At 42.2% G+C, this 27,665-nt stretch overlaps 1 protein-coding gene across 1 annotated transcript in view; it reads right to left on the bottom strand.

The window, feature by feature from the left end:
* LOC144762793 (CD109 antigen-like) overlaps positions 1-27,665 on the bottom strand; it is a 1,211,849-nt gene that overhangs the window by 600,498 nt on the left and 583,686 nt on the right. The window contains exon 16 of the mRNA XM_078648063.1: positions 2,770-2,799. Within this exon, the coding sequence (XP_078504189.1) occupies positions 2,770-2,799 (30 nt within the window). The remainder of the gene's footprint in view (positions 1-2,769; positions 2,800-27,665) is intronic.

The following is a 27,665-nucleotide window of genomic DNA, read 5'->3' as shown; positions in this document are numbered from 1 at the left end:
GCATCCCCTATTCCCAGCATTGTGGTGGGTGGTGCTCACAGCACCACACACCACAATGCTCGGAATGCACGTTGTGCATTGGCATGCACAAGGTGACAGGCACCGCGCGGTGCCTGCCACTTTGTCCATGCCAATGCAGGGGGTACCATAGGTACCCCCATGTGCACCCACCACCCCCCCAACTTCCTGTGGGCCCGCTACGGCCCTCCAACAGCAAAGACTGCATGCCTTTCCCGCAATGGAAAGGCTGATCTCCGCTGTAATCCTAATATGGATCGCGGTGTCTTGCAGACACCGCCACCATATTAACCATGTTTTCCGCCGGTTGAGGAGTCAACTGGCAGAAAAGCGGCAGATGGTCTCTCCGTCCGTGTGGACCCCCCAGCCATCCTAATATGTCAGGAGGTCTTTATAGTGTGGATGACGGGCGGATCGCCCCGTCGGGCCAGCCGGGACTACCGCCGGCCAGGCGGGGGAGGTCCGCCCGCCATACTAATGGGCCCCATAGTCATTATGTAGCAGCAAATAGAGAAGAGTAGCTTGAAATTTTGAAATTTTTGACCTACGCAACAAAGGAAGTAAAAATGTCCTGGTAGATGGAAGGTAAAATCTGAAAAAAAGACAAATTAAAATAAAGACTGAGGTGATTTCTCATCACATGGGAAAATACAAGTATCTGAAGAAAAGTATTGCCCAAACGGGAAACATAGTAACCAGCGTATTGAGCCCAGTCTAAATCTGGTCAGCATAGTTTGTTCATAAACATTCTGCACTAAAAACAAATATGGAGCCCCTTTGACCATCTGAATTATACAATAGTGCCTCACAGTTGGTTTTAACACCTCCACCGCCTCCCTAGAGACCTGCCTATGTTTTGAAAAACAATTCTGAACCCAGGCTTTATCTTTTTTGTTATAGCATCTGGATTCACAAATACATGTGCACAACCCAATGCCATAAAAGTATCTCTAATATTCTTCAATCACAGGATTTTAAGACGATGATAAAACGAAAGGCAATCTCTTATAACCACCTTATTGAGATCTGCTTCACTGTTCACCTATATTGAGCATCACATGGTCAAGAGGGCTGAGTTAATAAAATCTTAAACATTGTCCGACCCTAATTCCAGGTTTGAGCAGTAGTGTGAAGTCGATGGGGAGCAACCAACAGGCGATGACAAAACCTATTCTCCTCAACCTGGATCACCCCAATGTCTCTGTAGCCCTAAATTCCCATTCCATATGTTACAGTTGGTATACACTTCTTTTTATAGATTTCTAAAATTGGTGCAAACCGGTTTTCATCCGATACAGGCAGCAAGAGAAAAGGTGATGCTGCCTGCACCAGTAAAGCGTGCTAACCTGCCTCTAAGGTGGGAGGACCACAAGCGCCTTGAGACCCTCACGGGTGAGTAGGTGCGCTTTACAAATTACTGATTGATTGATTGATTGATTGATTGAATCATCAAAATCCAGGCCAAGAAAGATATGGGAAGGAACTCACCCTATCCTGTTTTCTTCCTTCTATATTTAAAGTTCTAGTTTTGGTGTTTCTAGGGCCACACACCATTGTGAAGGTTTATTGAAGTTTGTCTCAAAATCATCCCTTCCTAAAGGTCACAAAACTAAAGATTAAAATCTTTAGGCGTGTGGCCATCCCACCAAGAAGGGTCGTGTCATCCCGGTTTACCAACACATTTTTAGGCCATTGGTATAAAGCAGAAAGATATAGGGGCAAGTACACACCTGTGGCTTACTTCATGTTTAACTTTAAAGAATGGAGTGCATTCCCAAACCTTACAGAGGCCAAAAGATCACAATGAAGAAGTCTAAGTAGGGAAACTAACCCCGCTCAAGGCCCATGGCCACAAGAATATCCCATTATTTGGACCTCTGAACAAAATCAAATGTGCTTGACAGGTCCATAAATGCAAGATGGGTGGGGGCTCCTTTTGCAAATTAATATTTGGCAACACTAAGGTGTAAATTAATTCACTGCTCAATGTCCCATGGCCCTTTCTAAAACCTAAATATGGTTCTTAGATGCATGAGATGTATAAGCAGTTTGTTTATTGCTATTTAACAGAATAATTGTCCAAACATATGATTCTGTTAAACATACAGCATCAAAGAGCAGCATTTGTATTTCTACTAAGTTCCCTCCGGTAGATGATGGTGTTATGGGAATCAGGCGACCCAGGGAGTGACTAATTTGTGGGCAATTTAAATGAGAAAATCTCATTTGAACTACTGCTGTTAAAATGGTGTTCCGACAGCTGTGTCTGAGATATGTTTCAGCTGGAAAACGTTCAAAGACTGTATCGCTTCAGTAAAAGGAAATAAAACACGTCAACATAGATAGTGGATCACAATTTTTGGATTGCAATTCTACCTAAGATGATAGCTGGTTGTTGAAACACCTTGTCCCCAACCACATCATTTCCTCACTCTCTAAACTCTATTTTGTCGGATCTTATGGACCTAAGTACATGGTTTTTTATATTTAGTTACCAGGCAAACATATTTGTTAAGCTTTGCTCCTTCTGTGTTCTATGGAATTCATGACTATGAGATAGATACATTACTTGAAAAACTATTTGTTTTTAATATTGCACTTAATTTACATTTGCAAATACAATATTTAAACATTAGAATAGAGTATTTAAATTGTGTGTTCACACTGCATAGTTTTGTACTGTGCCTTTATCAAATCTATCTCTAGCAGAACCATTGCACACATTTTAAGTAAACATGTTACAAACCCTACCTGGTAAGGCATCATCAGTTCATTTATCACCTAAGGAAGGAAAAGAGATGATTTAACATGTGTGTAGGATCAATCTCATATCTTAATTATTTGGCTGTGGTTTTGTTCGGATCATACAAATGTTTTAAGTACAAATCTTCAAAGATTTTTTACACACGATGCAGCTCACAAATGAATAAAGAGGCTACATTTGGAATGGAACTCCGTTCAATATCAAAGATGATTACATTGTTAATTCAAAAGCCAGTACTGGTTCTAATCTACTGAAATCAACATATACATTTTTTTTCCCTTCTGCTTCTTTTCTGGTGCATGATGTTAATATAGTATCAAAGATATTGTTGTCAATAAAATATCACAATGATAACAATATCATGGTACAGAATTTCACAGATGGGAATATTGTGTTTAAGCATTTAAAATCATTTTTAAAACAAATAGTTGCATAAAATATTGATTTAGTATTTTGTGTTTTTTAAGTCATTTAACCTTTTTCTATTGAGTTCATTTTAATTTTCTTTAGCTATGGTTGTGTTTTTGGTTTGGTAGAGTGGAAAGATATTTTGATATACATTTTAATTTTGTACTTTTATTTTCGTTTTGATTAAATTAAGTTGGTTATATCTTGATATGAATATGTATATACATTATTTAAATGTTACATTTAATATTTTTAAAACAGTTTTTATTTTCTTAATAGCCTAATTAGCCAAAAGGTTATGTATATATTTTATTGAAATAATATTTAATAATGTTATTGTAAGATAATAAACATTGTTTTCAATTGAATACTTACATACTCATTATGTAAATTATTTAAGTGATTGGTTTTCTTATTATTATGTTATGATTTTGTGTTTTTAAAGATTCACTATTATTGATTTGTTTTGATTTAGTTAATATTTACTGGTATTTCATAATGTATTTTCTTTTAAATGAATATTGTAATAGATTTTTCATAATCTTTTTTAATGTTGTGATTTTTTTTAAAACACTTTCCTTACTGTTGCTGAAGTTAGAGTGAAAATATTAAATGTGAACACCCCAAAATCTAGGTCTTTCCTTACTGTTGCTCAAGTTGGAATGAGAATAGTAAATCTGACCGTTCCAAAGTCCAACATTTTTTAATACTGTTGCTTAGTATGGAGTGGGAGTAGTACATTTCACCCCTACAAAGTCCAGACTTTCCCTGAAGTTGCTTAGATTGGAGAAAGAAAAGCAAATCTGAGGACATCAAAGTCTAACACGTTCCCTACAGTTGATGATGTTGGAGTGGCAATAGTAAACCTGGCTCCTCCAAAGTCCAAAGTATTCTCTACTGTTGCTGAGGTTGGAATGGAAATTGTAAATCTGAACCCTCCAAAATCGCTCAGCGAGAAGTCATTATAACAAATATGGGCCCTTCAAATTCCAGCTCTTTCCTTGCTGCTACTTAGCTTGAACTGTAATAGTAAATCGGTTCCCCTGCCCCGTAAGTCCAGCGCTTTTCCTACCGTTGCTCAGTGGGGATAGCAATTCTGACCCCTCCAAAGTTCAAAGCGTTCCCTGCTGTTGCTTAGGTTGGAGTAGGAATAGTAAATCTTACCCCTCCAAAGTCCAGTTCTTTCCTTCTTGTTACTTAGGTTGATGTGAGAATGGTAAATCTGACTCTTACAAAGTCAGAGTGAGAATAGAAAATATACCCCTGCAAAACACAATGCTTTCCGCGGTTTGCTTAAATTAGAGTGGCAATAGTAAATTGCATTCTTCCAAAGTGCAACGCTTTCCCTACCATTGCTAAGATTGAAGTGGAAATAGTAACTTCTCTAAAGTCCAGCTCTTTCCCTTTTGCTGCTTAGGTTGGAATGGGAATAGTAAATGTCATTCTTCCATAGTAAAGTAAATATTAATAACTAATTTACCTTTATTTTTACATGTTGTATTATATGTACAGATGTTAATTATTTTTTAAGTTAGTATAGTTTTAAATGCTTTCCAATATATAGACACTTACATGTCCAATCTTGATATTTAGTATCATTATATTTTCAGAAGATATTTTTGAAGTTTACATGATAAGTATGTAGACTTGGAGCTAGATTCACAAAGGTAAACTAACACTTTTGTGTATGTTTACGATTGTTTCCTAGCCACAAAGGTATTTAGTAATAGTATCTTTACGACTGCACAGTCATAAAGATATTACTACTAAAATAACTTTGTGACTAACAAAGAATCGTAAACATACACAAAAGTATAAGTTGACCTTTGTGAATCAGGCCCTTGATTTAGGACCACAATATTTTAGCATTACAATATTTTTGACTTTGATATTATGTTATAGAATCCCTCTACCTACTAAAAACAGGCGCACACATCAGTCTAATAAAATTCATAATGTAAAACAAATATGCAAATGAATCACAGAAATTACAGTGGTCGCACGTTGAAAGCATTATTCTGTGTCCTTAAAGGGTACACTCTACCCAACACATTTTATTTGCACTAATTACTCACAATACAAAATTACAGAATCGTCCAGTTATTTAACAAGTGAATGTTAATACTGGTCAGTTTTTTGCCCCTCATTCTTTTTCTCTCATGCATTTTGAGTTAAAAATAGGCACGTATAATGTTGAGACCTTGTATGTGTGGGTTTCGTACATCTAGCAGGTGATCTTCATATAAAAAACTATTAGTATCTACATTCCCTGGCCACCTCTTCCATTAGGTTCCATTTCATCTGTCAGCATCCACTTCTACACTGATTTCTGATCACACCTGTCACAGCTCAACTATGAACTCTGAACTGTCACTAACGTCTGCCATCAACACCTAATTCTCCAGGGAGTGTCTGTCTCTCCTGCCAGGGGCCAGAACTCTTGTCTGTGTACACCTTTTCTTTCAGTGTACACTTCTCCTGCCACTGCCTGCCGGCCATACCTCTCCATCACCATCACTGTAAAGGAAGGCATTGTCACAAACTAGAACTTGACCTCTATAAACAGATGAGTTGCAGTGCTATAAACTAGTGTATTCCCAATCATGGCAAAACACCATTCCCTGGGGGCATACAGCTCTGTTGGAAAACCAACACTTTAGACTTTACAAATATATGAGGGTATTCACCAAGCTAAATTATACTTGTGAGTAACTTTACTACTTTGGCAAGTCACAAAAAAATGTAAAGGTACTCAAAAGTGTCACTTTTAATAATTATCAATACATGATAACAAATATCATTCCTACTTTAAGTGGGAATCTATTTTTAATTTAAACCACTAAATAATTGAAAATAATGCACTATATTTAAATTAATTACAGGTTTATTTCAAAATCAGGTTATTAGTACTGTGGCATCTTTTTGCTTTTGTTTTGCATTAAAAAAATATTGAAACTTAATTTACAATAATGTTTAATGGAAAAATATATTTTACAAACTTTTACAAGTTTAATGCATTTTACATACTTTACCATACAGAGATATCTGCCAAGGGTGGACATCTCACTACGGCAAAATATAGGGCATTTTTTAAATAATTAAATTTATTTATTTATTATTTATTAATGATATTTCTAGAGCGTGAACAATGGCCCATGGGCGTCTCGCCGCTAAGATATCTGCAGTATTTAACCAGGAGGGGAGGTCAGGATTCATTGGTTGAAGAGCCAAGTCTTGAGTTGTTTGCGAAATGACCAGAGTGAAGGACTTGTTTTGATCGAGTAAGGCAGAGTATTCCATAGTTTAGGAGCTGACACCAGGAATCTTCTGTCTCCCCACGAAACAGATTTGGTACGGGGATCCATTAGGTCGTTTAAAGTGGAAGAGCGTAATGTTCTCGTGGGACAGTAAGGAGTCAGATTTTGCGTGAGAAAGGCTGGTCCCATATTGTGCAGGGCCTTGTACACAATGCAAAGAGTTTTGAACTTTATCCTGTTTCTAATGGGTAGCCAGTGTAGATCTCTGATGGTTTCCGTAGCAGATAGATGTTTGGGAATTCTGCCCAGGAGCCTGGCGGCTGAATTTTGGATAACTTGCAATTCATTTATGACTCTTCCTTGTGCATTTGTGAACAAGGCATTGCAGTAGTCCAAAGTGGACAGTACCAGGGAGGTCACCAAGGTTTTGCCAGCTGTATCGGGGAGAAAGGGAAGGATTTTCTTTATGAGTCTCAATTTGTGAAAAGCGGAAGAAGTGATTTGGTTGGCATGTGGGAGAAAATTAAGGCGGTCATCGAAAATAACTCCCAAGTTCCTCACCCTGCCGACAGGCTTAGGGGGAGGACCCAAGGACAAGGGCCACCAGAGAGAAGACCATTCCGGGGTCAAGTGTCCGAAGATAACTACTTCCGTCTTGTCGGAATTTAGTTTTAGGCAATTGGAGGCCATCCGGTCCCCAATTGCCAACATGCCCAATTTGAAATCCTCTGCTATTTTGTGGCCATCATTTTTAATGGCGAGGACCAACTGAGTGTCGTCTGCATAGGAAGTAAGGCTCATCCCATGAGCTCGAATGACGTTAGCTAGGTCCGACACACAGATGTTAAAAAGTGTCGGACTGAGGGATGAGCCTTGGGGTACCCCACATGGCAGCGACAGATTGGCAGAGTGGAAGGATCCCAGAGTGACCACCTGAGTCCTGTCAGCCAGAAAGGAGGCCAAAAGTTTCTTGGCGGTTTGTTGAACACCCATGCCTTCGACACGGTCGATCAGAATAGCATGATCGACCGTGTCGAAAGCAGCCGACAGATCTAGCAGTATCAATACTGCTGTACCCCCAGCATCACGGATGGATCTAATGTCATCCGCGGCTTTAATCAATGCCGTTTCCGTCCCATGGAATCGGCGGAAACCAAACTGAGACTCGTCGAGAAGACGGTGTTCCTCTATAAAGGAGGACAGTTGAAGATTCAATGATTTTTCGGCAATTTTTGCCAGAACTGGGAGGCTAGCAATTGGGCGGTAGTTCTTTAATTGATCCATGTCGAGATGTGGCTTCTTTAATAACGGTTTGACAAGAGTTTTCTTGAGAGAGGCTGGGTAAATACCTGTTCTGAACATGGAATTACAGATTAAAGTAATAGCAGGAAGAAGCACATCAATAACAGGTAGTAAAACTTTAAGAGGGCAGGGGTCAAGTGCAGAGCCTGATCTAATCGTGGAAATGATGTCCACTATCTGGGTACTGGAAATATCTGCAAACTGAGTGAGCGTAGGCCCAGTGCGGGTAGGAGTTGATGTTGTAGAGGGGGTATTGGTATTGTTTGAAAAGGCAGAGTAAATGTCATTGACCTTACTAAAAAAGAAGTTGGCCAAGGCATCGCAGAGAGATTGGGAGGGAGGTGGGGTCGAGTTGGAGGAATAACCAGCTAACTGCTTAGTGTGTCCATACAGTGCCTTAGTGGAGTTTTTAGCTGACTCAATCCTGTCGCTAAAAAACTTTTTCTTGGCCTCACTAATCATGGTTTTATATTTGGCTACCGTTTCCTTGTACCGAGTTTTGGCTTCTTCAGAGTAGTCCTTTCGCCAGTGCCTCTCCTTGTCCCTGCACTGTTGTTTCTGTGTTCTTAGGACCTCCGTAAACCAGGGAGCCGAGGGGGCAAGTCTGTTACGGGACCACTGTTTAACAGGGGCCAATGAGGTGGCAGCAGAGCCCAACCACTCGTGAAATTGTGTAGTGGCAATATTAGGGTCGGCCGAAAGAGAGGTATTGGAATTAATCAAGAGCGTTTTCAGGCTGGAACTATCGATATTGTTCCAAGCCGGAAACGGCTGATGGGGATTAGAGTATAACGTGGGGGCACCAGAGTCGTGAATGGTCAATGAGGCCAGGATTGCATGGTGGTCTGACCAAGTTAGGGGAAGGATTTGAGATATGTGTATGTCCTCTAGGTTAGAAAAAATGCCGTCCAATATATGGCCTCCGTCATGTGTAGACGAGTTGACCAGCAATGGGAGACCAAAAATTGTCATATCCGCTATAAGGGATGCAGTGTCTTTATCCTCAGTTTTATCGAAATGAAAATTGAAGTCACCGAGGACTGTTAGAGAGCTGTCAAGGGCCGACGATTCCAGGATAGACCTAAAGTCGGAAATAAAGCCTGACCTTGATCCCGGTGGTCGATATAAGAGGATCCCTCTAAAATTATAGGAGGAAGTCAGCTTGATGGAAAATTGTAGGGCTTCGCAGGAAGGTGAGGAGATCATATTAGTTCTGACGGTAAATACATCACAAGCAATAACTGCAATACCGCCGCCTTTCTTGCGCTGTCTATCCAGTCTGTAGATGGAAAAGCCTTTAGGAACTGCAATCAGTAAGTCCGGATCGGATGAGTCATCCATCCAGGTTTCGGTCATGAATAAAATATCAAGATTTTTGTCCTCTATGAGATCAGCTATGTCCTGCCGGTGTTTGCCTAGCAAACGGACATTGGTAAGAGCCATAGAATAAGACTTAAATGATTTGATATTAGTACTGGACGAAGAGTTAAGGTGGAGGGGTATCGGTGTGTTACAGTGGGAACAGATTTGGGTGGAGTTTCCAGCAAGGAGCAATGGGTCAAGTATTCGACATGCCTGAGGATAATGGGGACGCAGCTGCAGGAGCTTTATTGATGAATAAATTATTCGTGGGGCCAAGAGGACGGGACCAGGGGGAGTGGCCCTTGGCACGGTCCAGGCGCGGAGGGGCGCAGACGGGCTTGCCTATGGCGCGCCTTCGGCGTGCTGCCGGCGCGCCCGCTGCGCCGGCCCGCTGCGCGGACGAGAGGGTCTGTTGTTTTTATCCATGGTTGGGGTGGGTGGGAGGAGGGTGGGAGGAACGATCAGCTAGACCGCCAGCCTTCCCCTGAGCAAGATGGCGGCTAAAGTTGCTCGAATGAGTTGCCAGCGCCTAGTAACGGCGGCGCTGTGCCAGGGCAGGTCGAAAAAAGCAGCCTAGGGCGACGCAAGTCTCGCTCCAAGCTATTATTTCCTATGTGGTTTTATTTTATGTCCATCTCTCCCTTTTTGACTGTAGTAACTTTAGAAGTGCAGTTTGCAACAAGGAATGGGCTTACTCTTTTGCTGATGGGTGCATATCACTCACTAAATCCCTACTTACCACTTCCGTAATGACTACTTATTCTTCCATAAACCTCACTAATTTTGTAGCAAGTATATCCCATTTTTGAACCACTACCTATGGTCCTGCCCACATTTACTTCTAAGGGGCTGATTCCAATGTCGTTCGGAAGGGCACCAGATCGGATTCTGGTTTGCCGAATCCGATCTGGAACCTTTGTTTCAGACCGATTCAGCCCCAGTTCCGAACGACCAAGTATGATGCCTGGAAACTGTTAGGTCTGACCGAATCGGTTCTGAAAGGCATTCAGACAATTTCAGCTTTTCCGGAGCCAATTCGTACAACTCTATGGATTCGGTTTCTCAGCCAGCAAGTACCATGACCAATTCGGACCGCCATTCCAATTTGGATTTCCCGGAACAAAACGGAAGCTGGAATCAGTCTGTGGTGGCCTGTAGCAGGCCCCCCTTTACCCGGGACCCTCCGAATCAGGCCCTTGATGATACGCCTGGGTCTCTCCTTTCCAACCATGCACAGGGTGTAGCAGGCAAAACAGGGTTCAAGGTTTTACCTAACCATCCCTTTCTTCAATGAGGGTCTGTGTTCACGTTCAGAACACAGGCTCCCATTGAAGTCAACAGGAGTCTGCCGAATCGGATCCGGATGCATACAGGTGCACCGTACTCCTTCGGTCTAACTCCCCTGATCCGAGTGGTAAAGAAAGCATTCCGTAACAGATTCAGTCTGAATGCTTGCCAAACGAGATCAGAATTGGGCCCTAATTAGTTAAAATACGTGTGTGAGGATATTCCCACGGAAAGACAGGAGAGGTGGAGATTAACACTCATTGATTTTTAATAGGATTTTGTAGTACGTTAGTAGTCCTACTGCAATAAAACTGACTTTCGTCCATCAGTAATTAGAAGACCAATAATGTCAGATTATAGTTTTTTTAGAGATAAAGTTGTAGTTTAAAGTGGCGGTCAGCTTATAAGGGTCATGTCAGTCATAGTAGAAGAATTCAGGTCAATGGGAACAATACATTCTGCTTCATAATATATAAGCATATGTTTAATTTAGGAGGCTTTGTACGCTTCTGAGAGTTATATTATCAAAAGTTTCAGAAGTCAATATGTTACAGTGTTACTCAACAGCTAAAGATTTGTCATCAACATGCTAATTTAGTTGTATTCTTTCGGGAAAATGTATTGAGGTAAATGTCTTCAATAAAGGCATATTCTAATTAGCGTTATGCTAACCGTTATCAGTGAAAAATAGCAAGTTCTGTAGAGGCAAGATGGCGGCCGTGGTGAGCTGTGTGAGCAGCTCTGTCCTCTCTCCTAAGCTTCTTGACCACAGAGGAATCACTGGAGTGGAGCGTAGCCTTTTATCACCCGAAAAGGAAATGCTTTGTCTTGGCAGGACTGTGGAAGTCCTTTAATGCGTTTTTTCTGACCTCACACGGAAAAAAAAGAAAGATAGAAGGACGTACCGCTGTGTTGCCCGGCGGTCTACGTGAAGCAGCGAAGGTGCGTCCTGGACCTGGCTTGATCTGGCCGCAGTGGAGGGCGCGAACTGACCCCGGAGCGTAGTGTGCGTGAGTGGCGTTCGGCAGACCTAGCTTGTGGCGGAGTGAACGCTAATGTTTGGACCTTTGCTTCTAGCACAGAAAAAAGCCGCTTTTCGGTGGCTCCCCATATTTCTGCTTTGTCACTGCTTTGGGGTTATTCGTGGATGAGGAGGAATTGCAAAAAGGAAAAAAATGCCTCCGAAGGGTCCTGGGAAGCCGAGTGAGACGCCGAAGGTCACTACCCGAAGCGGGAAGAGTAAAGATCAACCGGCGGGAGAAGCCCCCCGAGTACCCGGCTGGAACAACACCCCTGGATTCTGTTGTGGCGGGTGAGAGTGTTTGTGAAAACACAGAACTTAATAGCATTATGAAACCGAACTCTAAAAAGGGTGGGGACAGCCAGGGGAAAGTGGGGCTGGTGCGTGCAGCTAAGCAAGGAACTCAGACTCTCCTGGCTATGTTTGAGCGGCAGAATGCACGTAACATTGTATCTCCGACGGGACTGCCCGAGGGCGGAAATGGAAGTGGACTTGTAACAGAGTTGTCTTCCAGTGCTCAGTTGCCTACAAAGGCGCCTATAGAGGAAATATTAAAAGAGGTAGCACAACCTGTACATCTAAATACAGACTTCGAGCAGTGCTGCCCTAACTGGAGCGAGTGTGAGCCTGATAGTTGCATTATGGGAGATGGAGTTCTGGCACGCACAGATGAAATTACATGGGGCAGCCAGGATAACTTAGTTGTTGAAATGGACTCACTAGCTCTAGGTGACCAAGCACAGGGAGGTGCAGCGGCATATGAATCTGGCGAGAATTTTTATTCATTGTCTGAGGCTTCTCAGGATGAGGAGTCAAACGTTAGCCAAAACGGGGAGGTTTACAGTGAAGGGAGTAGTTCTGGAGGTGATTCAAGACTAAGGGGCCGATTATGATTGCGGTTTTTCCGCATCCTCCGGGCCGGCGGAAGCCACCGCCGGCCCGGAGGATGCGTAAAAACCGCTGCGGAGCCTCCCAAGACCCACCGCCAAATTAGGATGGCTGGTGGGTCTGGAATTCCGTCCGCAGCTTTTCCCCGCGGTCGCCTTCCGACCGCGGCGGAAAAGCTCTAACATGGCTGGAGGTGTCTATCAGATACCGCCAGCCATGTTAGGATGGTGGTGAATACATGCTTTTCCGCGGCGGCTTTTCCGCCGTGGAAAAGCATACGGACTTTCACTTCGGGGGCCCGTTGCGGGCCCCCTGGGTGAAAGGGGGGTGGGGGGTGCACATGGGGGGTACCTATGGTACCCCCCTGCATTTGCATGCACAAAGTGGCAGGCACTGCGTAGTGCCTGCTGCTTTGTGCATGCAAATGCGATGCATGCATTTTTAACAATGCGGCGGGTGCAGCTTGAAGCTGCATCCGCCGCAATGTTAAAGATAGAGGATGTGACCGCCACCCTGGCGGTCACATCCTAATCTGCTCGGAGGGAACGCCGCAGCCCATGCGGACGTTCCCTCCTCCTCAGGGGTCGCGGACGGACTCAAGTCCGTCCGCGATCCTAATTGGCCCCATAGTGTGAACTCTCCAAACTCTATCGTCACTATCGTTAAGAGGCGGAAGAAAAAAAGGTCTCAGCAAGAAAACGGTACTTCCCCTGTGGAAAATACGAAGGGAGTGGATGTTCCAGCAACAACCGGGAGTGAAAGAGAGGAATCTGGCATTCATACACATGCAACAGTACCTTTTCCCGTATCAGGACCTCCGCAAGAGATTACTTTGCCCACTATATATGAGACTATGATCGGTCATAGAAGCGAGAGTAAAGCGGAGAATGCCCGAATGCAGGCTACATGCAGCAAGGTTAAAAAGGCTGTGAGACGGGCCATTAAAATCGGGGCTGAAACAGCCGATAGAGTTACGGAAGCAGAGGCTAGAATTTTAGCCCTGGAAGATCAAGCTGCCACACAAAAAAGCGAGTTGGAGTCCATTAAGGCTCATCGGAATGATCTGACTTATAAGCTGTCAGAGTTGGAAAATCAGGCTCGCAGGAACAATTTACGCTTTTCAGGGGTCCCGGAGAAAAAGGATGTCCGCAAGTTCATTGCAGAACTGTTGGGAGAGGCATTTCCTGAACTGACTGCTTGGGACTGGTCTAAGGAGATCCAAAGGACCCATCGGTTTACATTTATAGCTAAAAATCCCCGTCAAGGAGAACAGATCCTCCCTAGGGCTATTTTAGTTTGTTTCAATAATTTTCAAGCACGTGAGGATATCTTTGCTCTGGCCCGACCAGATAAGAAAGCACTAGCCAAGGAGTGCAGTTTTTTTGTTAGACCCGATATTTGCCAGGTCACTGTCTCAAAACTATGGCATTTACGTCAATTGATCCCAGATTTTCAGAAAAAGGGGGCAGTGGTGTATCTACAGAACCCGGCAAAATTGAAGGTTATGTTTAAGGGTCAGTCGAAATTCTTTTGGTCTGAAATACAGGCCAAAGAGTTTTTGGACACATTGGAGTGATAAGGGCTGAGATGTACTAATAGGGATAAATCGCCCCTTGGCTTGATTTTCAGTTTTTTTTCTGTTCCTTTATTGGTTGGGCCTTGTGTTTAATATTTTACGGTGAATATTATTGGGATTTTTTAGGGGTTCCTGCGTCCTCTCTTATTTTCTGTCTCTCCAGTGGTTGTGAAATAAGTCTGTTTGTATGTTTTTGGTCTCTGGGGCAAGGGGGGAGGAGTACGGCATTCCATATAAAGCAGGGACTTATGGTCCCTGGGCCTCATAGGAAGGGTAGGAAGGGGTGGGAGAGGGTGGGAAGGGGGGGAGTAGCAAGGGTGGGTAGTGGGGGGTTACAGGCTTTTGGTGGTGGGGGGTAGAAAAACATCAGAATACTGGAGGGAGCTGACGCAGAAGGATACTAAGCAGCAGGAAACATGTTTATAAAAGAAGTAAATGGAGTTACTAATTTTTATTATGTTTTTGTTACTAACTACAAAAGGAGGCAGCTTAGAGTGGAAATAGACCTATGGTATAAAAATGGCCTCGCCTAGAAAAATTAAGATCTGTTCCTTAAATATCTGTGGCCTTAATGACCCCAAGAAATGACAGGTCCTGGCGAAATTAGTGCAGATTTTACAGATTGATATATTGTGTCTGCAAGAAACACATGTGCCATGGGATAATAGAGGCTACTTAAAAACAATGGGTATGGAGCTGGTAGTTTGCTCCAAAGAAACGGGTGTGAAAAGAGGAGTTGCAATTCTTAAAAGAAGGGGGGTTGGAACTAGTCTCAATGTTGCGGCTGATAAATGGGGCCGCTGGGCCATTTCTGTGATTAAACTGGGAAAAATGGGGTTTACATTGTGTAATATCTATGGACCAAATCTGGATGATGCTGAGCTATTCAACTTTTTAAACCTAGAGATATATTTAACCTGATTCAGAAGGAACTTACTATCTTAAGGTCTAGGGCTTATGCGAATATAGCTGACAACATAGCGGCACAATATGTTCAATATAAAGAAGAAGTGTATGAGTTTGGTGAGAAAACGGGTAGAGTATTGGCCAAAAGGGTTAGGGAAAAAGCCGCCTTTAATGATATTTCCAAAGTAAGAGATCTGCAGGGGGTGTTACAAGAGACTAAGGGAGGCGTTCTGACTGCCTTCCAAGGATATTACCAGGATTTATACACTGACGACATTGGGGAGGTTGACTTGGGCGAGTATCTAAACGAGGTAATCCCAGTAACACTGTCCGAAATGCAAAATTATATTTTACAGGAGCCACCAGAATGGGGGGAAACAGAGATAGCAATTGTAGGACTCGCCCAGGGGAAAGCAATGGTCCCAGATAATAGCCCTTTGGAATTCCATCGGTTATTTAGGGATAGCTTGAGAGCGGAATTGGTTGAAGTTTGCTGTGAAGCCTTTCTGGGGAATGCTCCCCAGTCCTGGGCTAATGCCACGATAGTGGTGTTTAAAAAGAAGGGCAAAAAAGACATTGAAATGGGGTCTTACAGACCAATATCCTTACTAAATTCGGATAGTAAAATCTATTCGAAGTTGATAGCCAATAGGCTGAACGATATGATGCCGGGCTTGGTTTCGTTAAGGCAACATGGCTTTATACAACACAGGGAAACTACTGATCATATAAGGCGGATTATTTCAATGCTGGACTGGGCACAGGGGAAGAATTTTCCGGTTGGCGTGGCTCTGTTGGACGCTGAAAAAGCGTTTGACAGGGTCTCGTGGAGTTTTTTGTGGCAAGTCTTGGCGAGAAAGGGTTTTCCCGAGTCCTTTATTAGAGCAATTAAAGTGTTATATAAAGAGCCAGTGGCTTTTATTCGGATCGTAGGGAAACTATCAGGGTAGGTGATGATAGAAAGGGGGACGAGGCAGGGCTGCCCCTGCTCCCCCTTCTTTTTGCTTTATATATTGACCTTTTTATTTTAACATTAGAGAAAAAGCGGGCTATTAAACCTGTGCAGATTCAAAATAGGGAGTTTAAAGTCTGCGCATATGCAGATGATATCGCTGTGGTATCATCTGACATTGCCAGTGCATTACCTGATATCATAGAGGCTGCAGAGGCGTTCGGCCGGCTGTCCGGCTATAAGCTAAATGTAGCAAAGACTCAACTTCTTCACTCGGAAGCCGGCCTACCAGGAAATTTAAAATTTGAAAATGAGGCGACATACTTGGGCATAAAACTTATGGCTAATGTTGAAAATATTATTCCTGCTAATTTGGATCCTATACTAGCTGCCTCCAAAAAAACATTAGAGAGATTAGATAATTTAAAACTTTCACTTGCTGGGCGTAGTAACGTACTGAAAATGCTTATCTTCCCCAAATTTCTGTATATATTTCGGGCTATTCCTTTTTTAATATCTTCCCACTATTTCGCCCGAATAGATAGAATGTGCTCTAGATTTTTATGGGGGTATCATCGGGCCCGGAGATCTTTTAGAAAATGTACTTTATCTAGAGATAGAGGAGGCTGGAGCATCCCCAATTTTCAGTTTCATCACTGGATAGCGATATTACAGCATATGGGGGTGCTGGTTTTATCGTTTGATCCTACTGAAGATTTTTCTGCCCCATCTGTTTATGAGATGCTGCTGGGTGAAGAGGCTAAACAATGTCTAAATAGAATTGTGGAACCAAGTTACTATAAGAAGACCAAATTTAAAATAATCTACACAGCCTATTTGGTATGGAGGATAATTAAGAAAAAATTTGGAATCACCCGCAATTTAACACTATATACACCTCTTCAGAAGTGCTCTCTCCTTCCTGAAATTTTTAACGATCAGGTGATGTTAAGATGGAAAGATCGGCGGGTTTGTGATCTAGGAGATCTGTTTCAAGGGAATAGTTTTGCCTCCTTTGACCACCTTATGAGGAAATATAAGCTGCATCGTGCTGATTTTTTTAAATATCTTCAGCTTTGGAGTTTTTGTGAGCAGAAGCTGTCAGGAAATATGATTGTATTAGGAAAGATAGAGATTATCGAAGAAATTAAGAATAGGCATAAAATGGGTTCTCTGTATCAATTGCTTCTTGCAACGGTAGAAGATGATCTCCGGGCAAATGAAGAGAAATGGCAAGATAAGTTGGGTGTACAACGAGTCAATTTGGAAAGAAGCATAGAGATAGCCACTAATGCATTATTAAATGGGTCTTTCCAAAGTCAGCATTATATGTCCGTGTTTGATTTATACTATACACCAGGTAAATTGGCAAAATGGAAGTCGGGACGGGAGACTAACTGTAGTCAATGTAGCTTATATGCTGCTGATGCTGCTCATGTATTTTTTTCATGTCCAAAGCTTTCTCAGTTCATTGAGGATGTGGAGTTCTATATTACGCAAAGCTTGGGCATCCGTGTTAGACTAACTACACAACTGGTTATATTTGGCGTGGAAGAAAACATGTTGCATAAATGGTCATCTGCAGAGGAAGCCTTTATCTTTATATGTATGTCTGTATATAGATCTTGCATTACATCACAGTGGATCGATATGGAACCACCAAACTTTATAAAATGGCAAGCAAAACTATTGTCAATATATCACCTTGAATCCTCATTGTATAAAATTAAGGGCATAAGGTGGAAAATGTTTGGGTATAAATTATGGTCACCAATTGCCAATTGGATAGGTTCATAAGGTATACAGATGCGGCTTTCTCTTGATATGTATTTGCTTTTGTTTTTATCCCAGTTGGTTTGTAGCACTGTTATGAAGCAACTTGATCCAGCTGCTTAGTGACATTTAAATTTCTGTTATGGTTTATGCAAATTTAAGTACTTGTTTGGGTATCTTTCTCCTGTCTGTCTGCTGTTAAAAAATCAATAAATAAATGTAAAAAAAAAAAGAATCTGTGAAAAATAGATTAGTATAATCCATACTGGTTGCCATGGTCCCACCTACGTGTGCTACTTGAACATCGAGCTCCTTCAACAGGGAGCAACTATCCAGGATAGTAGGTCATTGGGAAAGATTTTGTACACTCATCTGGGATTTTGCTTTAGGAACACGACTATTATTAACGGACCCCTGGTAAGCGCTATAGATTTACTGTGTGTTTCTACCATTCTGGATCTGCTAAATGAGCCTTTTGACTGCGTTTAACATATGTCCCAACTATCACGTCGCTGTGCTCTTGTCGCATCTACTTTCACACTCTTTCTTCATGACTCACCGTGATATTACATATACGTTTTCTTCTTTCTTCCCTTTTTTCTTTTTTCTTGCTTTCCCTCTGTACTTTCTCCTTACCTTACTTAATTATGTATGTTCGATACCAAATTGTTTTAAATACCAGATGAGGATGATGCAGCCTATTACTCTCGATATCGACGCTCAAATATTTTGTTTATGCCAAAAAGTGGAATACTGTATTTGTCTAATTCTCAATGCTAGATTCGTAATTATGTGTCAAATTGTGGAATATTGCACCATCCCTAATCCTTTTTTGCATGTCTAAATAAGAATAACGGTACATGAATCACCTTGATGTTCAGAGGTGACTTTTGCTGCGCAGGTTTGTGAATACATGCCAAAATATGGAACACTGTACAGTGATTCGTTTAGTGACTTTATTTCCCTCCCCTCTTGTGCCCTACCCACTTTCCCCTCCCCTCCTTCCTCCCCTGTACTCTGTCCCTCATATTTCTAAATCTTTTACCTTTCCAACTAAACCTTATTCCCATGTCACTCTTTCCTAACTGTTATTCCCCATATTCAAACTTTCTTTTCACACTTTAATCGTTAGTACCCCCTTAACATCAATACACCCTTTTTCCTTTCTTTCATATCCACATCCTCTCATCCTTGAAAAAGCACTCGGCCGATGGGCCATACAGGCGAAACGCGTGTCGGCTGTTTCTTTATTTTTGTTTCTGTTCCATGTATGAGAATATAAATAAATATTACTCATTTGAAAATCACCAAAGAACTGTAGTGTAGTTTCTATATTCCCAACAGGCTCTGCTCATTGGAATAATATATCCTATAGATTTGACGTAGGACTAATGTCAATAGGTCTTTATCGAATATACTAAACTTAATTGTGTGTGTCCCAGCTAACTCAGAGGTCACTAGAAACTTTCTTGAATACACAAGAAGGGATTCGTTTCTGACAACCGCATAAACATGACAACTTTGTTTCCCAAGAATAAGAATATATCTCTGAGAGTCGTGGAAACAATAGATAACTGGTTCACTAAGTCAATCGTGCATGCCTCGTTTCTACAGAGTTGGAGGGAAATAGTGAGACGGGCGTTTTCCAATAAAAGATTTATTGAACAGTCTTCTTTCTCATGCAAGAGAAGTGAACTGCTACAATCGGCAGACTGCAAAGTATAATGCATACAGCGTAAACAGTAATATGAAATAATACTTTAAGAGCATTGTATGGTTTCTAAGCCATTTAAAAATACATACATAAATAACATAGACTAAAATACTCAACTGGTGCTTCTAAAATACGCCTACCCCAATGTACCTAACCTAAGTCTAGTACGTGGGAAGAAGTAAGTATGGTCTTTTGCATAGGTTTAGTTTTGCCAAGAATCTACAAAAGGTTTCTCTAGGTTCTAATCAGCTCCGTACCTTGTTTAGAATGAAGGACATCTGGTATCTCTTTCTCAGGGACTCGACTTCCCAGCACCACGCAAGAGGAGCTGGAAACACTGGAGCTGGATTCTCGTCAGGAAAAAGGCAGCTTCCTGATCAGTGAGTCAGCTTTAGAGTCTGCTTCCTTCGGCACTTGCTGTAGCGAGCTGCGTCAGGCAAGTAGGTCTTCGAACTGCTCCGAACCACCGTATCTTGCTATAGCAAGTGAAGGTATATTTATACTTTGAGGGTGTTTAGGAATGCCATAGTTGATGTAAAGTCGGGCATATGAACATCATGAATGAACCCCTGGGGAATAGTTATTCATTGTAAAGTAATTGAGTTCGTGGAGAAATCAATATTCAAGCAAGGGGAAGTTCCCTTACGGCTTAAGCTGGTTTTCCAAGAAATCATTGTGACGTTTGGTGAATGGATGGAAGTAGCCATGCCTGTATTTGGGTAGCATGGGCTAGGCCTAAATAAGGGCTTGATTTCTATGCCTATATTAGGGCAATGTGAATTGTACCTATATAAGGGCATATATTGGGAAAATCCATTCAGAATCTAAAACGCCATACAACACCCACTCCACTTTCTTATGCACGACATTACTAAGTTCTAAACATTTTTAAACAAATCTAAAAATGATGTGTTAAAACCCACCCAAAATGCATAAAAATGCATTGGTACTGGTTGTACACGAAAAGAGCATTTGCGCTGTATGCATTTAAAGCAATGTTTCATTCAAAGCATATACTTTGATATTTGAAAATGCTAGCTGAATGAATCACGAAAAATACATTTATGAAATGGCTCTTAAAGACAAACGAAAAAGTCGCGACCATTTCATGGCAGATTATTTAAGCTGTTTGAATGTGGACAAGATCAAATATTGTCTCTGGAAGTTTTCAAAGAATTCTAGTTCTCTATGAATAGTTCTACTTTAAGCATATTACTTTTGTGCCAAAAAAAAAAGAAAAAATACAAATTTGGAAAAACAAAAATTGAGTCCCAAAGTTAGAACTTTGTTTTGAAAAATGAAGGTCGAATTCAGAGTCTCTCAGAACACTGTGTGCCAATTCAAAAGTCAGTGTTATTGTTTGGAGAAAATATAAAATCTTCTAAGTCTGTAAAGAATTTGTCTACCATTGTAGATGAGAGTTGGATTACCTCGTTAAGACGATTAGCCACACATAGATGTGAAGCCTCGCCGTCAGCATTGGTCGCATTAGCAATGTTCGTAGTGGATGATACCTGTGTGCCTGTTTCCTCTCGTACCTTACCATCAGCATTTTGCGTCTGTGTGATGCCGTCATCAGAATTGGTAGCCGTTGGGGACAAGACTGCGCATGGGCCTTTACCGGGTCCACCAAAGTATCAACATCCATTGGCATGACTGATGGGAGTGTGATAAAGATGTCAAAAACGCATTCTTCTCCACATAGTATCTCTGTTTTAATAATGATACTGTGGCGGAAACACCTGCCCGTGCAGAGGCGAGTCCTTCATGTGCTGCTAAGATTAGTCCTGATCTATGTTCCATGTTTGGAATTACTCTATCCCCCACTCCAGGGATTCGAGCAAACGGAACATTATTTGCATCAGTTATATATGAGTATTTGAGTGGAAAGCCTTTTGGTAATGTTTTACCACTGTCTTTGCTTGAAGCATTGACAGCTAGCATTATTTTGCTGTCTATTTTCGTTTTTGAATGATCGATTGCAGCTATGGAAACCGTTTGCACAGCTGCCTTTGCGGCTTCATCAGCCAATGAATTCCATGCAACGTGAACGCCATCAAGTTGATGACTCAGTGTATGTATCATGTGAGTGTTTTGTAGTCCCTTTCGTAACTGAACTACTTGTTCCCAAAGCAATTTATGCTAGATTGTGCCACCTTTTGCATCTTTGTAACCGTTTTGAATCCAATTCTGCAAGTATTCATTGTAAGATTGAACACAATAATACGAATCGCACACTATGAGTGTGGGGAATTCGTAATCAGTATTTTCAAGCGCCATCTTAAATGCTTGTAGTTCAGCTCTCTGAGCTGTACAATCTCCTAGAGATTGTGTTTTAGTGACCATTGGTCGGAATTTACCATCTCGCCGCGACCTTTAACGATCGCGCACGCAGCACTATAAGCTTGTTTTCCCCCCCGTAGCGGGTTGGTCTGATCCGTCAGTATAAATTATACATTCATACTGCTGTAGAGGCAGAATTTCAGTAGGCAGAGGACATTCTTGTTCGTATTGTACAAAGGCTTGTGTCGGAAACCTAGAATCGACTGTAAGTTTTTCAGCGTTTTTGGAGTTTGGAGCAGCGCACATTTCTCTAGAAAGTTGGATGCCAGGATTTTGCCTTCACTTGATAATTCATATCCCAGAAAGAGGACGTTTAAATGGGCAATTCTCGATTTCTTAAAATGTAATATATACCCTTCAGAGGCGAAGCCAAGTATAATGGTATTCACCCTGTTCAAGTGCCTATCCAAGTCATCATCTGTTAGATAGATGTCATCGACATAGGATAATGCCTCATCATCATAGGTTTGTAGTAGGTCTGTTACTCTGGCTGAAAATAACCCTGGACTATTCTTGAATCTCGTTGGGAGACAACAGAAGTGACGCTGTGTCCCCATAATTGAGAAAGCTGTCAAATACCTGCTTTCTGGTGCAATGTTTTGACAGAAGAAACCTTTAGAAATATCTAATGTGGTTTTATACTTTTTACGCACAATGTTATTAACTAGTGCTGCATTATGTGCATATTGTTCTGCAAACATTTTGCAACAAGAGTTTAAATGTCTGTAATCCAATACTAGACAATATGTATTGTCTGGTTTGGTGACAGGTAACAAAGAATTGTTCATTGACGAGTTGCATGTTTCAATCTCCCCTTGGTATTCAATTGATCTAATATCTCCCTGACTTGTTTTTAGCTTCTTGCTTAACTGGATACTGCCTTTGTGCATTTGGTTGATTTTTTAACTGGTTTTTATGGTGAGGAGAATCCTCATCCCACCCTGCATGATTTTTATATAATGCAGGAGCCAGGGCAACAGCCCATTTCTTGGCATAAGTATATCTTAAATTAATTCGAATGTGGTTGGAGGAAGCTGGCATAATGATTTCTTCGCCATGTGGGCACTCCCTGACAAATTGTGGTGGCCAGTCTTGTTCAGCTATAAGAATGTCATAACCCTTAGAAAGCCGCTCCCAAAAGAGTGCTCTTATTTTTCTTGTTATGTCCCCCTCCATCCGGAGTATTGCTTCATATAACCTATGTGGGACACTAACTCTGGTATCTGCAGTTTCAACTTGAATGAACTCATTTCAGTCCACTGTCTCCAGATGATCCTTCAAGTTCTTGCGAGCTATGGTGACTTCTGCTGCACTGTCCAACATCGTTTGAGCCCATTTCCCCATCTTAAGTTGTGTTCTCAAGATCCTCGGCATGTCTGATTTTTAGACCTGCAACTTTCTATTTGATGAATTGAGTTTTCTTATTTTTCTGAACGTGTTGATCGTCTTTGGACTTCACGCATTCTTCCTTGTGTTCTGACTGTCCTCTTCTTTCGCATTTCTGTACCGAAGTCTGAAAGGTACGAGAGGAACGTGTATCAGTATCTTGATATCTATCAGGTTTTCTTAAATTATCCCTATTCTTGAGGTTATACCTCCTTTCAGAGGGCTCCTTTTGAGGAGACCTACCTCTGGATTGAGAAAGCTTCTCTTTAGAAGTTTGTTTAGTTTTCTCCCACTTCTTTTTAGGAGGAGTAGGAGTGTTTTTATTAAAGACCTTTTCAGGAATTTCTGACAGTTGGGGTTTAACTGGTTTCCCACCCAAGCTGTCTCTGCCTAATTCTTCATAGAATTTTTCACTTATTCTGGCCAGTTCTTGTGGTTGCTCAGTTATATAAAATTCCCTAAACTTTTGGCGGATTGCCACGGATGCTGTTTCACCTTTAATATTAGCTAATATTATTGTTGAGACCTGTTTGAAATCTTTCAGTAATTTCATACCTAGATTTAGAGCAGGCTCTGCCCTATATTCATTCTGAATCTGTTTCAGGACGTCTGGTATTACTGCCATAGACGGGACACTATGTGTTTTAGTGTAAATTGCAGCAAAGACTGTACCCCAAGTGTCGCAGTCCTCCAGGTGTGGTCCTATCCCCATTGGTAAACAGATTGTTAAAATTCTGTGTTTCTCATGTGGGGTAGTATTAGGAAATACTGCCTCGATTTGAGTAATATTCTGAGCTATCCAGAATGGAATTTGTTCCCGTTTTGCGGGTAATTTACCTACAACTGAATGTAAAGCCTGTGGTGTAATTTTATTTGTGTTCCCCTGGTAAGGGGGATGCTGTGGAATCATTATTGCCGGTTGAACTGTAAGAGTCTGCATGACATATTGAACCAATTGTCTATAGATTTTGATTAGCTCTTTGAGTTGAGCTCGTAGTTCCACATCTGTCATTTCATTAATTTCAGGATGTGGCGTATAGCTGGCTAAAACTGGCCATGTTGCTCCTAGTCTACCTAGTGAACCGAGCCTGGTAATGTGATTTATATGTTTTAGGGCGCCTTTAAACCAGAGTGCATGCTCTTGGTAAGTAAGTGGAATTTCAATATCCTCGAAAGGAATGTATTCCGCTGGTGGTTCATCTTCTTTGTAGAAGTGAAACACTTTTGTTCTTGGATCTGCTTCAGGGAAGATTATCCATGAATAGAATACCTCTGTCTGGGGATATTCATGTGCCTCTATCACAAAAACTGCCCTCTTGCTGATAGGCCATTTTTTATAAGTTTTATAGTGATGGCTTTTCTTAAATTTTTTAGAGGTATGCTTATAGCATCCTCGTCGGTTTCTTTGAAACCTGAAATGTTAAGAGCTGCATCAACTTGATCAGCTGCACCTCCACCCGTTTCGGTGTTGTTATCCCCGTTTAAGGACATTTTTGTTGACTGAAAGTTTGTAAAGCAAGTTTCAAGGAAACAAAGATAAGGTGCACAATATTTTGGAACACTGTATCCTTCAACGATGAACAAACCAAAAACTAATGCATGGGATGTACTTCCTACTCAGCTATGGCGAATATTATCCTTTTACCCACTCCAGACGTCTATTGGAGTATTTTATGGAAAAAGGTGTCTCTGAGAAAAGCACGACTGAGTTACTTTAGTATCTAGCGTTGAATTAGTGCCTTACGAGACGTTGGGCGCCAAGTAGTGTAGTTCCTATATTCCCAATAGGCTCTGCGCATTGGAATAATATATCCTATAGATTTGACGTAGGACTAATGTCAATAGGTCTCTATCGAATATACTAAACTTAATTGTGTGTGTGCCAGTTAACTCAGAGGTTACTAGAAACTTTCTTGAATACACAAGAAGGGATTAGTTTCTGACAACCGCATAAACATGACAACTTTTTTCCCAAGAATAAGAATATATCTCTCAGAGTCGTGGAAACAATAGATAACTAGTTCGCTCAGTCAATCGTGCATGCTTCATTTCTACAGAGTTGCAGAGAAATAGTGAGACTGGCGTTTTCAATAAAAGGTTTATTGAATAGTCTTCTTTCTCATGCAAGAGAAGTGACCTGCTACAATCGTTAGGCAGACTGCAAAGTATAATGTGTACAGCGTAAACAGTAATATGAAATAATACTGTAAGAGCATTGTATGGTTTCTAAGCCATATAAAAATACATACATAAAAAACATAGACTAAAATACTCAACTGGTGCTTCTAAAATATGCCTACCCCAATGTACCTAACCTAAGTCTAGTACGTGGGAAGAAGTAAGTATGGTCTTTTGCATAGGTTTAGTTTTGCAAAGAATCTACCAAAGGTTTCTCTAGGTTCTAATCAGCTCCATACCTTGTTTAGAATGAAGGAGGTCTGGTGTCTCTTTCTCGGGGACTTGATTTCCCAACACCCCGCAAGGGGAGCCGGAAACACTGGAGCTGGATTCTCGGCAGGAGAAAGACAGCTTCCTGATCAGTGTGTCAGCTGGAGAGTTGACTTCCTTTGGCACTTGCTATAGCGAGCTGCGTCGGGCAAGTAGGTCGTTGAATTGCTCTGAACCACCATGTCTTGCTATAGCAAGTGAAGGTATATTTATACCTTGAAGGTGTTTAGGAATGCCATAGTTGACGTAAAGTTGGGCATATAAACTTCATGAGTGAACCCCTGGGGAATAGTTGTTCATTGTAAAGTAACTGAGTTCTTGGAGAAATCAATATTCAAGCAAGGGGCAGTTTCCTAACGGCTTAAGCTGGTTTTCCAAGAAATCGTTGTGACGTTTGGTGAATGGATGGAAGTAGCCATGTCTGTATTTGGGTAGCATGGGCTATGCCTAAATAAGGGCTTGATTTCTATGCCTATATAAGGGCAATGTGAATTGTACCTATATGAGGGCATATATTGGGAAAATCCATTCGGAATCTAAAACGCCATACAACAGAACAATTGGAAATCATTCCGCTGAAAGACATATAAAACGAGAAGGCATAATCCTCCATCTTCTTCTAGATATACCCAATAATGGCTCTTGGGTGAAGCCATTTGTGAGGAATGTGCCACCACTAAGATTGGGTCCTGACAATTGTAGTGCAAAAGTCTAGATTTCTCCACCCATTTCAGTTACCTAATTAGCATTATGCTAACCGTTATCATTGAAAAATAGATTAGTATAATCCATACTTGTTGCCATGGTCCCCCTTTCGTGTACTACTTGAACATCGAGCTCCTTCAACAGGCAGCAACTATACAGGATAGTAGGTCATTGGCAAAGCTTTTGTACACTCATCAGGGTTTTAATGGAAGCATGCCCATTAAAAGAAGGTGAAGGCGCAAGTCCAGAAATACCACAGGGCACCGTACACAAGTATATTGTCTCCATACATATACATATGACTAAGCTATAGGAACACGGTGAACGACCAGCAAAGACCCAGTGCACCTACATCTGTCAAAATGTACAGCTTTTTTTCCACAGTACCAGGTCACTGATCTCTCGTCCTCTTGTTAAGGGTTTTGTCCAGTACCTAAGGAAGGCCTCACTTAAACCTGGGGACAGGTAAGGAGTCCCCTCAGATTCCTGCATCTTGTCAATAAATATTCTATTGGTTGGTTGGTCGGATACCCAGATGATGATACTGATCACCAAAGTAATTGATGGGAATCCATTCTCTTATTAAGGGTTCCTCTAATTGCACTTCTCTTTTCTTTTTCTAATTGCTTCAAGGGATTATTTGGTACTCCGATTTTTCACTTGAGTGTCTGGTCCTTTATCTTTGAGACCCCCGGTTTAGTTTGTATCAGTGAATAAATATTCTAAGCCATTTTGGTTCAAACAGCACTTGGGGAACCAAAAGTCCAGTGCTCCGGGGGCGTGGCTTGACGGGCGAAGATGGCGGTCGCAGCCTTGTAGAGCTCCCGCCGACCCGGACATTATCCGCCTGCTTATCCTGGCCCCTGAGCCCATCCCGCCATACCTTAGCGAGGCGAGTGTCGGTAGTGGTGCTGAGAACCCTCCGGCTCCACGAGCGGCTTCCCTGGGCGTCCCGGTGAGGCTGCGCTGCTGGCGGAGACGTGCGGCCTGGTCTTTGTCACCGAGACCGGGGCCTCGATTTTGGAGCAGCTGTGGGGAACTTTGCTGGACCGGCGGACCGCGCGGCTGGCGGGCTGGCCCTGGGCGGCGGAGGCTCCGAGGTGCTGTGGCTGGGTGCCGGGCTGTCTCGCTGCACACGGGGGAGGCGATTGGAGTGCCTCGGCCCTCTTGGTGGACGCGGAGGCCTACATCGATGCTGGTAAGCCGGGGCCTTAATTTTCGCGCTCCCGGGGCCGGCCGCAGCCCGGGCCGGCGCTGATTGCAGGAGGTGCCTGGGTGCCTCGGTGACCGTGGAGACTGCAGCCGGCTGTGAGTGGCGCTGCTGGGCTTCCTTCAGAGACGAACTCTTGGGCCATACTACAGGTTGGAGTGCGGGACCTGCTTGAGGCTGCCTGCGAGCTCTCTTGACCCTCCTCCAGTACGTTGTTGGCGTGGCCGGCAGTGGGGCTGTGGGGACACCCGCGTAGACCGCGGGGTCCGGAGCGGTCCACTGAGTGGCCCACGGAGTGGCCGAAGAGAAAGAAGCGGACTGGCGACCGGCCTACATTAGATCAGT

Source organism: Lissotriton helveticus, chromosome 6, assembly GCF_964261635.1.
Source record: "Lissotriton helveticus chromosome 6, aLisHel1.1, whole genome shotgun sequence".
Classification (NCBI taxonomy): Eukaryota; Metazoa; Chordata; class Amphibia; order Caudata; family Salamandridae; genus Lissotriton; species Lissotriton helveticus.
Note: the sequence above shows the minus strand (reverse complement) of the source record. Positions and strands in the feature narration are given on the sequence as shown.